This window comes from Caretta caretta, chromosome 7 (assembly GCF_965140235.1).
Source record: "Caretta caretta isolate rCarCar2 chromosome 7, rCarCar1.hap1, whole genome shotgun sequence".
In the NCBI taxonomy this organism is placed as follows: domain Eukaryota; kingdom Metazoa; phylum Chordata; order Testudines; family Cheloniidae; genus Caretta; species Caretta caretta.
This window is the reverse complement of record NC_134212.1, coordinates 121,876,704-121,893,673: the sequence shown is the minus strand read 5'-3', so window position 1 is coordinate 121,893,673 and position 16,970 is coordinate 121,876,704. Positions and strand designations below refer to the sequence as shown.

General features: G+C 47.7%; 1 protein-coding gene across 3 annotated transcripts; it reads left to right on the top strand.

The window, feature by feature from the left end:
• The first annotated feature begins 80 nt into the window (after positions 1 to 80).
• On the top strand, positions 81 to 16,161 carry INA (internexin neuronal intermediate filament protein alpha). 3 transcript variants are annotated; one of them, XR_012669444.1, is made up of 3 exons: positions 81 to 1,399; positions 9,571 to 9,695; positions 14,244 to 14,377. XR_012669444.1 is itself a non-coding variant. In XM_048858857.2 (3 exons), exons 1-3 carry the CDS (start codon positions 613 to 615, stop codon positions 14,443 to 14,445), a joined length of 1,008 nt encoding a protein of 335 aa, XP_048714814.2. In that variant the 5' UTR covers positions 94 to 612; the 3' UTR covers positions 14,446 to 16,161. The 3 variants fall into 3 exon arrangements, 2 of the variants coding, with proteins under 2 accessions (XP_048714814.2, XP_048714815.2); XM_048858857.2 differs by having other exon boundaries at positions 94 to 1,293; positions 14,244 to 16,161; XM_048858858.2 differs by having other exon boundaries at positions 100 to 1,278; positions 14,244 to 16,161.
• The last annotated feature ends 809 nt before the right edge of the window (positions 16,162 to 16,970 follow it).

Genomic DNA, 16,970 nt, shown 5'->3' with positions numbered 1-16,970 from the left:
TACCTGTGTATAACTTGCTAATGCAGGATTACACAGAGTTCAGCGTCTGATAAAATCCAAACCAATTTAACTGTCTAGGCTAGCTACTCACCTGTTCTATCTGTTCAATTCATTATCTATTCGCACACCCACCTAACCTTCCCTTCTCCCCCAAACTCCGCATTTCCTACTTGCTGCTACAGTTGCATTTTTCCTCGGGTGATCTTGAAATCCACCGCCGAAGTCGCAGCAGCGGGACAAGGGGAATGCAAAGCTGCGGGGGAAGGCAGAAAACCAGCCCATGTGACGGCTGCAGCCGGAGGGTGGAGGGAAAGGGTCCTGGTCTCCCTGGGAAGCCCCCGAAAGTTTGTGCTTCGTGCGGGCAGATCTGTCCGTCCGTCCGCCCAGCTCTCCAGCGCTGCGAGCGAAGCGGGTTGCGCCCCTCGCAGACGGCCCCAGCTCGGGCTGTCTCCCCGGGCGGGGAGCGGACATCAGCCCTGCGGCAAAACGAGAGCTCCGCCTCGGCCTCCCCAGCGCCCGGGAGACTGCAGCCTCCCCGCCCCGCCGCGGCGCACGGAGACCCGCCCGCGATGTAAGGCCGGGGCGCGCCCCGCCTCCCCCCGAGCCCGCAGCATGAGCTCGGATCCCCGCTACCGGGCCTCCTCCTACCGCAAGCTCTTCGGGGAGCCCCCGCGGCTGCCCGCCTCGCTCCCCGCCAGCGGCCGGGTGGACCTGGGCCCGGCGCCCGCCCGGGCCCGCGAGCACGGGCTGGGCCGCGGCGGCGGGGAGCAGGAGCGGCTGGCCGGGGGGATGCAGAGCCTGCGGGCGCGCTGCGACAAGGAGGCGCGGGGCCGGGCCGAGGCGGAGCAGCGCGCCCGGGCGCAGCAGCGGGAGGCGGACGGGGCGGCGCGGGCCCGGCTGGGGCTGGAGCAGAAGGTGGAGGCGCTGCGGGAGGAGCTCGCCCTCCTGCGCCGGGCGCACGGGGAGGAGCGGGCCGAGCTGGCGGAGCCGGACCTGGCCCAGCCGGACCTGAGCGCGGCGCTGCGGGAGATCCGCGCCCAGTACGAGTCGCTGGCGGCCAGGAACCTGCAGGCGGCCGAGGAGCGGTACCGCGCCAAGTTCGCCACCCTCAACGAGCAGGCGGCGCGCAGCAGCCAGGCCGCCCGGGCCAGCCGCGAGGAGATCCACGGGTGCCGCCGCCAGCTGCAGGCCCGCACGCCGGAGAGGGAGAGTCTGCGCGGCGCCAACGAGTCCCTGGAGCGGCAGATCCAGGAGATGGTGGAGAGGCACGGCGCCGAGGTGGGCGGGTTGCTGGTGAGGGAGCGCCGGGCACCTCCGCCCCGTGCAGCGCCGGGCACCTCCGCCCCGTGCAGCGCCCTTGTTCCCGGGGTGGCGTTGAGTATCTCTCCCCTGCGCGCGGGTAGGTACCCCTGGCCACCACTAGCCAGCCCCAACTGGCCGTACCTCTCCCTTGCAAGTCCTGCACAATGGACTGACTCCGCTGGAATGGTCCGAGAAGTCCGGGTCTCAGGGATATCAGCAGGGGCTGGGGAAGTCTGGGGAGTTTTCTAGTTTGACTGGGAAGGCAGCGACAGCGGAGCATTATGTCAAACCAACCCGTGCATGAGCCGCTGGAAATCAGGGAAGGACCCCCCCTCTCCCCCCCACACACACCTGGGAGAGCGGAGGGTTAAAGGATTTCATGGGGTCCCAGAAGATGAAGAACTGCGTGGGGTTGTTTGGGAGTTTGACCATTGGCTTTCGTGGAGCCTGGAAGTCACACACTGCGTTGGACTGAGAGTGGGGCGCCGGCGTGCAGAGAAAGCTAGTGGTGCAAATGCATAAACAGGTGCACACAGCCATAGCCATGATTTCCCTGTAGCCCCAGGATGTCTGTGCAAAGGGATCAGTCTTCAGGTCTTCTGCGTTCCCACCCTCAAGATCGGCGTGTGTCTGCGCTGCAGGGGCTGCAGGTTTCACGTGGGTGTGCGTTGGAGCAATGGGTAGACAGGGCTGGGAAAACTTTGTCTCTATCCAAGGTCCTGAATTTGGCATTGACCTTCATCAGACTTCAGCGGATCGTTATAAAAAGCCTTTTAATTCATGTTTAATGAATTAAGAGAATTTCTTCCCAAACGAGCCTTTAAAGACAGTTTTGTTAATTTTAATGGAAGCTGAATTCTCGGATTGCCTTTTCTTTTTCTTGATGGGTAATTTCTAGAAACCATCTGAACTGTGTTTGGTCCATAACAGTTTGTTTTTCGCAGGAGTGGGTGGGTGAGATTCTGTGGCCTGCGTTGTGCAGGAGGTCGGACTAGATGATCATAATGGTCCCTTCTGACCTTAGTATCTATGACCTGGGTCCCAGCTGCCTTGACCTGTTTTCAAGGGCACTTGTAAGGTGTAAATTGCAGCAGTTAGAACCCTTCCCAGCTCTATTAGGAGAATCGTTCCTTAAGGCCTGCCCCAAAGACCACTGAAGTCAATGGAAAGACTCCCTCTGATTTCAATGCGCTTTGGATTAGACCCTCAATCTCTTTTGTATGGTTTGGGAAAGATGCTCATTTAAATTCCTATGACTCTCAACCAAATACAGTACTAGAATTTTTCCCGGTTTTACTACGGGGAAGCCCTGGTGATGATAAAAGAAATTAAGGTTGCAACATCTTGTTAACCTAACTGGTCAGCCTTAGCTAAATTGTACAGCTTCTTTCTGAATGAATTACTGTGCATGATATTTAACGGATACTATTTCATATTTATATTGAAGTGTGGCCCCCACGCATTTTCAGGGCCATACTGTGCTAAGAGCTGTATAAACTCATGATACCTGCTCTAAACTGCTTGCAATCTAAGTAACTAGTTGGTGTTATTCTTCTTCCATTAATAATATGGAAATATTTTGATGTCCTGTGATAGTGCATACAGGTGGACTCAAAGGGATTCCATATTAGTAACCCTCTTAAATATTGTAGCCTTGATGCCATGTGAACAGAAATTGCAAGAACAACCAATATGTAGGAGGAAATGCTACAACCAGATTAAACTCTGGGATAGTTGAAATTGATCTAATTATGGAAAATCAACTTTTAAATGTATGATTCTTGTATTTTAGTTTAGTGGGGGTGGTAATTAGTGGCATCTCTTGCATCCTTTATAGGATAGAGATTAAATCAGTAGTGTCCTATAGAAATTTATATATTTTAATAGAAAATTAGATTCTTTCCATAGTTTGGGGTATTTTAAACCATCCTATCGATTTCTATAGCAGGGATACATTCTCTCTATGAAATTCTATAGGACTGCTTAAAAAGATATAGAAAGAGTCCCACTTTCTATTCAATTTTATAGGACTTTTCCATAAGAGAAGACCTACAGATAGATGCTCATAATGTTGTCAGCTTCACACGTTCTATAGCAATATTTCTTGTTGCAGCCTTCCACATAAGTCTCCAGACTTTACTGCTTTTTGCTCTGAAATACCTTCCCCATACTAGCTGGCATGGGTCTTGGGCCAAATGTAGCCCACAGTTCTATAATAAGGTCCATTGGTGCCCTCATATTCAACATATAGGTGTGATCCATGAAGACTACAAATCCCAGCATGCAGTGCTCCATCTTCTGCTGTTTGGGTGAAATTTAGTTTTTAAGCATTTCCTCTTCTTACAGTCCATGGGGACTAAAATTAAAGAGAGACCTGAATAAGGGGCCCATTTAAGCAAAATTTAACTGATCCACTTAAGTGGATGATATATTCATTAATTGCTGTTTGACCCCAAGAGGTGCTGAGCACCCAGCCCTCACATTGATTTTTAGTGGGCATCACAGGTAGCCCTGTAGCCCAGGCCCTTAGGTAATACAAGAAAACCTTTTTACATTGTCAGAGCAAGTGGTATGAAAAGCAGCCTCATCTCACCTGTGCAGTGTTAAATCCAAATCTGGGGCAAATAGGCCAGGACATACATTTCCTTGCAGCACCATCCAGGATTTCCACATGATTGATGCCCCCCTGCTAGTGTCTGAATGGTGACTGTTGCAACCCAGGCTTGACACAAGCTGCTCCCTGCTAACACAGGATCACAGAGAAGGGAATGACGAAGAGGCTGGAATTTATACATGGGTTCAGAAACAATGTATGTTAGCAGGCAAACATGGGTGCTAAAGAGGGGCATGTAGGTAGGGCAGAAAGGCAGAGCTCTGTATCTGAAATACTCGTCAGTCAATATGCCTGATATTTATTATACATCTTACCCAACCCTGTCCCAGAGCAATAGGGGAGAGGAATATAGCCAAGTTGTACATAGGAGTGGTTTTGTACCGAGGGGTGCTCAAATGAGGTGACAGAGAATTAGAGGAAATGAAAAGAGCAGTGTTTTATCTGAGAGTGGCATTATTATCCAACAAAACCATTGTTAATTTAGGGGGTCAATAGCCCAGCATCGCTGTACCAATGAGGATATTATTTATAATTACTTGTGTTGTGACTCCATCTGGGAGCCCCTCTCACAGACCAAGTCCCTGCTGTGGTAGGTGCTGTACAAACACTGAACAAAAATATGTTATAAATCAGGGCTATTATAATGGGAGTTTATATTACACGGGGCACTAATTTTCTCCCAGAATGCCCTCTGCATCTCAGTGTGTGCCCTGATGATCTCCCCATTCTTTCTTCATTTGTAACTCCCGTTCTGCATCCTTGAGTTTCTGCCCCAGGATCACTGTCCTTGTGACTTAATCAGAATCCATCAATGATGTTTGTTAAAGGGGGTCACAGGCGCAAAGCAAGGCATTGCTTCCAAATTCGAGGCAGAGGGGGCAGATGTATGAGAACTCAGGGACTAGATTGATGGAGGCAGTGTAAACAGACATTGCATCTCTAGATTTCAGAGTAACAGCCGTGTTAGTCTGTATTCGCAAAAAGAAAAGGAGTACTTGTGGCACCTTAGAGACTAACCAATTTATTTGAGCATGAGCTTTCGTGAGCTACAGCTCACTTCATCGGATGCATACCGTGGAAACTGCAGCAGACTTTATAAATACACAGAGAATATGAAACAATACCTCCTCCCACCCCACTGTCCTGCTGGTAATAGCTTATCTAAAGTGATCATCAGGTGGGCCATTTCCAGCACAAATCCAGGTTTGGATTTGTGCTGGAAATGGCCCACCTGATGATCACTTTAGATAAGCTATTACCAGCAGGACAGTGGGGTGGGAGGAGGTATTGTTTCATATTCTCTGTGTATTTATAAAGTCTGCTGCAGTTTCCACGGTATGCATCCGATGAAGTGAGCTGTAGCTCACGAAAGCTCATGCTCAAATAAATTGGTTAGTCTCTAAGGTGCCACAAGTACTCCTTTTCTTTTTGCATCTCTAGAGTAACTCTACTGAAGTCAATGGATTTACCTGAGGTTGACATGGGTGCAGCCGAAACCAGGATTTGGCATGCCAGCGACTTGTTTAGCTCCATGCATTTTGCTGCTGGCAGCCATCTTTGCATTCTGTATTTAGTAGGTTACACAAGACCAAAAGTAGGACAGGGAGGAGGGAGTGGTGGAATGAAATACCAACAAATCTCGTCCACTGTAGGCACAGAACTGCACCTAGTCATTAAGGGCTGACTTGGGAAGAAACAGAGAGGGAGAGAATTTTCTTCGCTGGCCAATGCAGAACAGCCGGCTTCCCACACAGGTCTAAGTTATACAACTTTCATGTGCATTCTAACTACATATACATCCAAAAAACTAAAAGCCTGAATCAGATGGTGCCTATGGGCACATCTGACCCAACAAAGACATTCCCAGATAATTATTTGGGTTGGGAGGAACTTCTTGTGGGCCATCTATTGCCGTGTCTTCATGGTATCAGCTTTGATTTTACGATGGTGAAACAATCTCTGCTTGATTGCCTAGCCTTTCTCAGACAACAGCAATTCCACAGCCTCTCTAAGCCGTTTACTCCATTGTTATATAATTTCCCCCTAATATTCAACCTATATTTTCCCTGCTGCCTGCTCCACCTTGTTTTGTCACCGACTAATGAGATCATTGTCCTCTTTGCAAACAACCCCGGCTGTATTTATGGGGAAAAGCAACGATGTGAAAATCCCTTAATTTTATGACAGCAAAAAAAACCCCCTGTCACTCTGACCCATTGCACAGCGGGCAGCTTAATTTATTAGGAAAATCTGCTGCATGCCTTAAATTACCTATGGGCTGCTCCTGGTCAAGTCAAGGAGCGTTTGCCATTGACCTCACTGGGAGCAGAAGAGAACATTAAGATTTGTGACAAATTTCCTCAATGATTTTGATGGGGCTTCGTCTTGCAGAACTTGCACGTGTTTGTGTGTGCATCCTTGAACACCAGTGTTAAACAGGTGATCAGTGCCTTACAGGTGTTTTAGCCATATTTTCAAATGACACAAATAAAGCAAGGCTGCTGTTAGCACAGTTATACCTTAATGGCCTAGACCAGAGGTGGGCAAACTGCGACCTGTGGGCCACATCCGGCCCGTGGGACCATCCTGCCCGGCCCTTGAGTTCCCAGCTGGGGAGGCTCACCCCCGGCCCCTCCCCCACTGCCCCCCCTCTCCCCTGTAGCCACGCTGCCGCGCGGGCAGCACCCTGGGCAGTGGGGCTGTGCGCTCCTGCAGGGCAGCATGGCAGCGTGTCTGGCTCCAGCCAGGCAGCGTGGCTGCCAGACATGCTGCTCTGAGCGGCATGGTAAGGGGGCCGGGGGGTTGGATAATGGGCAGGGGTCCTGGGGGCCAGTCAGGGGACAGGGAGCAGGGGGCAGTTGGATGGGGTGGAGATTCTGGGGGGGTGGTAAGGGGAAGCGGAATGGGGGGGGTGTTGGATAAGCGTGGGAGTCCTGGGGGCCTGTCGGGGGCAGGGCAGTCAGGGAGCAGGGGGGTTGGATGGGGGTGGGGTCCCAGGAGGGAGCGGTCAGGGGACAAGGAGTAGGGGGGGTTGGATGGGTCGGGGGTTCTGAGGGGGGCAGGAAGTGGGAGGGGGTGGGGGCTAGGCTGTTTGGGGAGGCACAGCCTTCCCTACCAGGCCTTCCATACTGTTTTGCAACCCCAATGTGGCCATTGGGCCAAAAAGTTTGCCCACCCCTGTCCTAGACCCTGACATATGCCTGACACACCTAACCCTTGTGAAAAGTGAATTAATTGAATGTTGATAAATGCAAAGTAATGCACGTCGGAAAGCATAATCCCAACTATATATGTACAATGATGAGGTCTAAATTAGCTGTTACCACTCAAGAAAGAGATCTTGGAGTCCTTGTGGATAGTTCTCGGAAAACATCCACTCAAAGTGCAGCCGCAGTCAAAAAAGTGAACCGAATGCTGGGAATAATTAAGAAAGGGATAATAGGACAGAATATATCATGTTGCCTCTATATAAATCCATGGTACGCCCACACCTTGAATACTGTGTGCAGATGTAGTCGCCCCATTTCAAGAAAGATATATTGGAATTGGAAAAGGTTCAGAAAAGGGCAACAAAAATGATTAGGGGTATGGAAGGGCTTCCGTATGAGGAGAGATTAGTAAGACTGGGACTTTTCAGCTTGGAAAAGAGACGGTTAAGGGGAGATATGATTGAGGTCTATAAAATCATGACTGGTGTAGAGAAAGTAGATAAGGAAGTGTTGTTTGCTACTACTTATAACACAAGAACTAGTGGTTACCAAATGAAATTAAAAGGCAGCAGATTTAAAACAAATAAAAGGAAGTATTTCTTCACACAATGCACAGTCAACCTGTGGAACTCCTTGCCTGAGGATGTCATGAAGGCCAAGACCATAACAGGGTTCCAAAAAGAACTAGATAAATTCATGGAGGATAGGTCCATCAATGGCTATTAGCCAGGATGGACAGGAATGGTGTCCCTAGCCTCTGTTTGCCAGAAGCTGGGAATGAGCAACAGGGGATGGATCACTTGATGATAACCTGTTCTGTTCATTCCCTCTGGGGCACCTGGCACTGGCCACTGCTGGAAGACAGGATACTGGGTTAGATGGATCCTTGTTCTGACCTAATATGGCCGTTCTTATAGCATGGAGCCAGGTCCTCAGCTGGGGTAAAGCAGCATAGCTCCATTGATGTAAATGAAATTATATTGACCTGCACTGTCTGAGGATCTGGCTTTGTGTGTGGGAATTATGCATTTTAGAGTGGGTGGGTCAAAATCAGAGATAGCGTGAGTGAGTGCAAGTCCCTTGAATTCAACATGAGTCTTTTAGGAACTCAGTAGAGTGGCAGCAGCTTACGTGGTCTGAATTTGGCCCTGTGTCTTCAGTATAGTTGTGTATGCACCAGGTCTGTAGTATTTTGTTTTAATATGAACTGGGATTGTTCAAGAAAATTGGAAATTTGCAGCTTCAGGCACCATCCCTTTAAGTTACTTTACAAATATTTACAATATTTTAAAAGACAAATAGGCTTTGCGACTTGACAGCTTAGCACTTTCCAGCATGCACTTTCCACTTTACGTCTACACTTTCAGCATTAATTTGTGAAGCAGGGAAAAAAATAAAGATGAGGTCACCTGGGCCCGGAAGGTGTAGATGGTATTAAGGAGAGGCGGAGTATGTCTGTGTAGGAGCTGTCTCTTCCATTATCACCATCTTCTCTTGCTACTCCTTGGGGAACTGCTGTGTCTTCAGCTAAGCTCTGAGGAGCCTTTTGATGCTTCCCATTGATGACCTCCTGTCCCAGCCACCGTTCTTCCAGGAGAGAGCTGCGCTAAACTTCTTTGGAACCTGGAGATGTTGCTCATCCGCTAACCTCAGCTGGTGATCAATGTGGGTTCCTCCCTCTCAAGGTGTTGGGAGTCCTGCCTATGGAACGCTCCTAGCTAGTTCGGGGAATCTACCATGCCACCATTTTGCTGCTGCTGTAGGACACTGGTTCGTGCTACAGCGTGGAACAAATTTGTAGCTGTGATTGAGTGGTTAACATTTGTGTGTGCAAAAAAAGTGGTGTCTCCTCATGGTCATGCCTAAAAGCTCAGCTAAACCCTTAGCCACAAGAGAGGGAGGGCATCTCTCACACAATCCTAAACTTTCCTTTAGGGGCTGGGCTCCCACTGTACATAATCCTTGCCTTGCATCGGAACAATTAAGACCAACCCGATTCCACAACCCCTTGCTTTGCTTAATCAATCTCTAAGGGCCAAATCCGAGGAGGTGCTGAGCACCCATCTCCCACCACTGGCAGATGGTGCTCAGCAGCTTTCAGAAGTGGGTTCTCAGTGAGTTATTTCTCTCAACTCTGGGCTCCTCTGTGTCTAATTGGACACATTTGTCTAATTGTCCCATTAACAAACATCCAAGAAATTAAATAAAGCAATTGGAAAAAATGAAAGAGGCAGGTCGAACAGCAGCTGTGGCCTTGTTTTCCTGCCGCAGTTATCTTAATTGGAATTTCCCCTTGCTGCGCTCTTGTCCAGGAATCTGCTGGGATGGATGAGTTGGCAATTGTATTTTCCCCTTTCTCTGTAATGAAATGAACATAAAGCGTTCAGCTAAGGACTTTGCTTTTGAAACACGGCTCCTTATCTCCCTGGGCTTGCTTGATTGCAGGACAGCATCAGTCAGCTGGAGAATGACTTGGGGAACAACAAGAGCGAAATAGCTCGTCATCTGAGGGAGTATCAAGACTTGCTCAACGTTAAAATGGCTCTGGATATAGAGATTGCTGCATACAGGTAACACCTCACCCTATTTATTTGACCTGCCCTCTTCCATACCACCTTACCTGGCACAAAACCATAAATCTAAAAAAGCACTTGGTTTTGTTTTCATTGTTGAGGGTAAATGGAGGGCACATGCAGTGGATATGGGGGTACTCATCGCACACTGGGTACAGCCAGCCGATGCCAACGTACCTCAGTCCTGACCTGCGTTACTCCCTGATATGCCAGTCTGGGCTCCCCGCCATAGGTCTGCCAATACCCCTCAATCCAGGCCCAAAGTCCCCTCCTGCTCTTCTAGTCCCCCACCCCCACAGCCGGTGTTGTTGTTCACATTAAAGCAACGCAAGCCTGTGTTTCATATCTACATTGTTTTGACTGAAAAAGATTCCAGATCTGAACAACAGTAACACCAGAGGCTGCTGTTCCCAGCAGCTCGCTCTGTGTCCCTGCAGTCTGGGATCCCCCCTTCTGATATGGAGGGTCACCCCATTTGACATCTGCAACCCCCACCCACTATCCTTTCCAAACACCAGTTACTCCATGCATATACCCCCCCCTCAGCTCCGCCAATGCACTTCACCCCTTAGCCCCTCAAATTAGTCTGTCTGTGGTGTTTAGTCTTGTCCCAGGCTTGGAGATGAGCCCAGAGATCGATAGACCAAACTCCTGCACGTGGCATAGATGGTTGGACTAGATGATGGGGGTTGGACTAGACGACCTCCTGAGGTCCCTTCCAACCCTGATATTCCATGGCATAGGAATAGCCCCCCCCCACCCCCCCCCTTGTAACGTCTCCTGGGAGGCTGAGTCCCCATTTTTCTCCTCTTGGGATGAGCTTTCTCATCTCCGTGATCTTCAGTCTGTCAGGAGGGCTCCCCTTCCCCCAGAATCTCTCCCCTCTTCCCCTGCTGTACTGAGAGAGTCTTTGAAGTCAAGGTTTGAGCCCCTTGCATTAACCTTCTAGCCCTGGAGTGGTCTTGATCATTAGCACAGTGACAAAGGGGATGTTCAAGTCCCACCCCTGGGTCCCAGTCTCAGCCCCGCTGGTGCTGTATCCCTTGCATGTTCCAGCCCTATCCACTATGGGGGTTTGCTTCCCTGGGCAAGCAAGGTCATTCTTTGGCTCCTCTCCCTCGACAAATAGTATTTCCAAGTTTTTCTGAAACTGCAGCTACATCCTGCCTTCGCGTCCAGCCCAAGTCAGGAGTGACTGAAAGCTGTGCCTGGTTGACAACCATTTGGTAGCCTATTTGAAAAGGTGCTCAGCTGCCATGGTGATGGGCCTGGTATAAGAACCTACCTTAAACAGACTACACCACACACCACTGCTGATGCTGGTCCATTACTGCGTGTCACAGAATTCCAATCCTGACCTGCAGAAACCTTTATTATCCACACTCGGCCTCTCGATTCAGCCATGTCAGTGCTTCTCAGGTCCAGTACTGGTACCAAACACAGCTCTCTTGACATACCTCAGTCCTGACCTGGCCTAGTCCCTCACCCCCCACAACTGTGCCAATGGCTGTTAATCTTGGCCTTCAACACTCCTTGCTATCCCAGATCTTGGGCCTTTCTTGAGTAGAGTGTAGCCTTCGTACCAGATTGTTGAGTGGCTTTGTGATGTACATGTCTGGCGCCATGGCCAGATTCACACTCCTGTGTGAGCGAGGGTAGTACCTGCATTCAAGTGCAGCAACTCCGTGCCAGCCCCCCACACTAAGCACAGCTGATATTGAAATTCTAATTCTTTCCCCCTCCACAAAGTTCTCCCTATTCCCCTATAAATTGGTGTGGGGGGGAGGCGGAGAGGAGAAGCAGTCTCAACTGCCCCTATGCAGTTGGCTCTAGACTGCCATGCTGCTGGAACGATTGCCCTGTTGATCATGCAGCTGGGCCTGAAAGAGGTTCTGTTGTGTCTGATTTAAAACTGGGCAAACCTGGGAAGGTTCAAGAGGTTTGAACACTCGTGAAATGCAGGTGCTTAACCAAAAGATGGCTGAGAGGAGATATGATTGCTCTCTATACATATATCAGAGGGATAAATACCACGGAGGGAGAAGAGTTATTTAAACTCAGTACCAATGTGGACACAAGAACAAATGGATATAAACTGGCCATCAGGAAGTTTAGACTTGAAATTAGATGAAGGTTTTAACCATCAGAGGAGTGAAGTTCTGGAACAGCCTTCCGAGGGGAGCAGTGGGGGCAAAAGAGATATCTGGCTTCAAGACTAAGCTTGATAAGTTTACAGAAAGGATGATATGATTGGATAGCCTAATTTTGGCAATTAATTGATCTTCGACTATTAGCGGTAGATATGCCCAATGGCCTGTGATGGGATGTTAGATGGGGTGGGATCTGAGTTACTACAGAGAATTCTTTCCTGGGTGTCTGGCTGGTGAGTCTTGCCTACATGCTCAGGGTTCAGCTGATCACCATATTTGGGGTCGGGAAGGAATTTTCTTCCAGGGCAGATTGGCAGAGGCCCTGGGGTTTTATTGCCTTCCTCTGCAGCATGGGGCACAGGTCACTTGCTGGAGGATTCTCTGCACTTTGAAGTCTTTAAACCAAGATTTGAGGACTTCAGTAGCTCAGACATAGGCTAGGGGTTTGTTACAGGAGTGGGTGGGTGAGATTCTGTGGCCTGCGTTGTGCAGGAGGTCAGACTAGACTATCATAATGACCTTATAGTCTATGATTCTATGTGTATGTTTTTCCCATGGACATCAGAAAGAGATCTCTTGAGACAGCGAAACTGGGTGGGATTCAACGTGTTGCTTCTAATGGCTAAAGCCCTCCACTGTGGGTCCTGACTCTCACAGAGACTTCCTATAAATGACCCTGCAAGTCAAGATCAGTCAGAACACTTGAACAATCCCCCCCACATTTGAACATGGAGGTGCTGGAAGGGAGTGTTTCTCAGCAGGGAGCCTTTGGCTCTGGAAACTTGCTTCCCCTGCAAAGCTGCTTGTTGTCCTTCTAGCATGCCTCCTCTGGCCTATATTGAGCTGGTGAGAGTGGTGGGTAAATTTCATTTGTGGACTAGGGTGTTCATTTGATTATTACTATTTTTTTATATTATGTTCAAATGTAACGGAACTGTGCCCAGAAATCACAGATGGAGGCATATTTTATATATTGGTCACATGAGAACCTGCTTTCTACTCTTTCCTGCCTTGTTCTGGTCCTGGTTAGAGCCCACAAAGACACAGAAAAAATAACAAAGGGGAAAAAAAATTAACTGAGCTATTTTAAACCTCAAAAAGGTTTGGGTTGAGTTTCAGGTGTAGATGTGGAGTGCTTCTTATTTTCATCCAGATATTGCCTGAATCAGAATTCTGGGTCAGATACTCTCAGACTTTGCCGGTGTTTAAAATCTGAACCTGCCCAAGATCACATTTTGCAAATATCCACGCCACCCCCCCTCCTCCATCTCTATAATGAGCCAATAAAAATAAGAGAGATCCAAGCACATCCAAATATATGGAATGTTCCAAAACTGGGTCCAAACTTTGCAGCTGGAGCCTGTCATAAATATAAAGGGAAGGGTAAACCCCTTTGAAATCCCTCCTGGCCAGGGGAAAGCTCCTCTCACCTGTAAAGGGTTAAGAAGCTAAAGGTAACCTCGCTGGCACCTGACCAAAATGACCAATGAGGAGACAGGATATTTTCAAAAGCTGGGAGGAGGGAGAGAAACAAAGGGTCTGTGTCTGTCTGTATGCTGGGTCTTTGCCGGGGATAGACCAGGAATGGAATCTTAGAACTTTTAGTAAGTAATCTAGCTAGGTATGTGTTAGATTATGATTTCTTTAAATGGCTGAGAAAAGAATTGTGCTGAATAGAATAACTATTTCTGTCTGTGTATCTTTTTTGTAACTTAAGGTTTTGCCTAGAGGGGTTCTCTATGTTTTTGAATCTAATTACCCTGTAAGATATCTACCATCCTGATTTTACAGGGGGGATTTCTTTATTTCTATTTACTTCTATTTTTTATTAAAAGTCTTCTTGTAAAAAACTGAATGCTTTTTCATTGTTCTCAGATCCAAGGATTTGGGTCTGTGGTCACCTATGCAAATTGGCGAGGCTTTTTATCCAACATTTCCCAGGAAAGGGGGGGTGCAAGTGTTGGGAGGATTGTTCATTGTTCTTAAGATCCAAGGGGCTGGGTCTGTAGTCACCTAGGCAAATTGGTGAGGCTTTTTACCAAACCTTGTCCAGGAAGTGGGGTGCAAGGTTTTGGGAAGTATTTTGGGGGGAAGGACGCGTCCAAACAGCTCTTCCCCAGTAACCAGTATTAGTTTGGTGGTGGTAGCGGCCAGTCCAAGGACAACGGGTGGAATATTTTGTACCTTGGGGAAGTTTTGACCTAAGCTGGTAAAGATAAGCTTAGGAGGTTTTTCATGCAGGTCCCCACATCTGTACCCTAGAGTTCAGAGTGGGGGAGGAACCTTGACAGAGCCCATCTCAGTTTATATCCAAACTGGTTTGTCCATCTTTAACCTGAGCCACAGAGGTGGTAACCTTCTCCAACTAACCTCTCCTTCTGTGTTGTGTTTGCAGGAAGCTGCTGGAAGGTGAAGAGACACGTTTTACCACTGGAAGCATCAGCATTTCGGCTCTGAATCCGCATTCTAACCCCAGTTATTCTTTCCAGCCCAGAGTCTTCAATTTACCTGTGGCCACTGTCTCAAAAATATATCCTACTCGTTTTTTTAAGAAAGAAGAGAAAGAGGAGGCTTCTAAAGTGTCCTCTAAAGTATAATCCAGTCAGATGGGGACCTTTGCTGAAATGATTGAGGAGACTGTAATGTCTACTAAGAAAACTGAGCAATCAAACCTGAAGGAAGGAAACATTACAAACCAAAAAATGTAACCTTTTATATGAATAGAAACAGCATTTAAGGGGGAACAATATACACTAGACCTTTCAATTGTCTACACCTGAATTAATGCACTTGTCACCCAGTATAAATGTCCCAGCGCTTCAGCATCATTAGAAACAGTACATCCCACACCATAGCCAGGAGCAATTAAATGACAGAGGGATCTCAAAGCTTAGGCTGAAATTGGAGAGGATGGCAAACTGGGTAACTACATCTTCTGGGGTCATCACGATTAGCTAAACCAAATCACACAATAAGGAACTCCTCACTCCAAAGACGACACAATCTACCCAGATTTGTGGCTGCTCCTGATGTATGTTTTACACATGTTAAGGCTATTTCCAGTTACAAACTATACTAGGAGAAGGCTGAATTTGGTCTATTCTTCCCCTTTAAAGCAGTTTCAGGTTTGGATAGACAGTCTCTGTAGCACCCTGCTCTGCAGTTAGCTCGATGCATGTTGGTCATTTCTGTGATTGCATAGTGACTTCTTGTGTCCATATCATCTCATTCCATCTGGTAGCCAACTGGTTAAGAAAAAGACATTGATTCGAATTGACGGTGCCAACTAGTCACAGGGTTAAAAAATTGTTTTTATATAGATATAGTTTCTTAATTATGGGCCTTGATCTATTTTAAAAATCAGCAGAATACAAAACAAAAATAGAATACAAAAATAGAAAACAAAAACCAAACCCCCAACAGCCCCAAATTCTTGACCTGTAGCCTGTCACTTTAACTCTAGAAGCACAGAACATACTGAGCTATGAGACAGCCTGACTTCTGCACGAGCATTAAACTCTAAGGTGCGTACATTTCTGCCAATAGACTGTTTCTCTATTTTGGTGGCATTTGTCTGTCCATACTCTCATGAAACGAGGTTTATCAATAGCACATGTAAGTTAGGAGAGTTTCCTTTGTGTATTTAAAATGTGTACACACGACTGCACAATCGTGGATCCACAATAAGTGGATCTCAATGGCTCTTCCAGTGCATTTCTGATGACATGTTGGAAGATGCATACTTTTTGTCCTCTGTATTCAGACTCAGAAGCAACACAGCCGCACAAACACTCCACTTCTGCTTGATAAATAGACAACAACTGGTGCTGTGAGGTAATATGATTAAAATAATTCCAGCTTCCACCACACCTTTTCAGACGAACAGTCATGGAGTCACAGGTGACCATAACAGAGAGATTCTAGTCACTGGAAGGACGGATTCACACCCAACGTTTTTCCAAAGGAAGGGATTCTGGCAGGGTAGCATTTCACCTTCCATTTCAATCTGCCAAACTTTGTTAGTGTGTGTGTCTCCAGTCTACCTGTTCCAATGTGTGCCAAGTTCAATATAGGATTTACTATTGTAGGTTTTTCCAATGCCTTAAAATCGCCAGCGATCGCTTTTGCAAGAGCTGAAGACTGTGCGTTTGTTGTGTGTTTGCCAAAGCACTGTGCCATGATGAGGTTATGATCACACAAGACCTTGGTGTCAGTGTTGCCAGGATAAGCTCCTGGAAATAGAACATTGTTTGCTCACACCTTTCCTCTTCTACTGTAAGGCACAAGTTAATAAAAAAAAATTGTGACATGAATCCCACCACTCTCTTGTATCCTCTTTCAGGCTGACTTGATTTGAGAACTCACCATGGGGGGAGGGATAGCTCAGTGGTTTGAGCATTGGCCTGCTAAACCCAGGGTTGTGGGTTCAATCCTTGAGGGGGCCATTTGGGTCAAAAATTGGGGATTGGTCCTGCTTTAAGCAGGGGGTTGGACTAGATGACCTCCTGAGGTCCCTTCCAACCCTGATATTCTATGATTCTATCTGCTCTGTTCCTGGGTCAGTTTCTTCTGTCTCACCAGTGCAGCCCTGTCTTCAAAGCGTAGGAGAGCATGATTTAGTAGAATACATAAATCTGTTATTTGGGATGCGCTAGGATGGAAACGAGAGGGCAGGGTCCTCAGCTGGCATGAGTTGTCATAGCTCAGTTAAGTCCATGGAGCTGCAACAATTTGCACCAGCTAAGGATCTGGCACTATTACCTAATAATTTGGCTATTGCTGTTTTTATAGCTAGTTTAGCCCTGGTGAAAGGTGCCAACGATAGCCTGGAACACTGAAGCCTGGTGTTTTTATCCATACAGCGGCTTTAGTATAAGCAAACAAACATACCGTACATTGTTTCCCATCCAGCGTACCTCCACCCTGGCTTAGAGGGGCCATCTACAGAGCAAGAGAAGAGCTCAGTGTACATGGACCATTCAAGACTTGGGCTTTCTTCGAGACTGTCCATTGTGATGGTGATTTTTGTGGTACAGACACGTGCTAGAAGCTGGACCAAGACCAGCAATTTATGTCATACAGGCCACTCAACTGCTGGTAATGACTTTTTGGTCGTTAACAA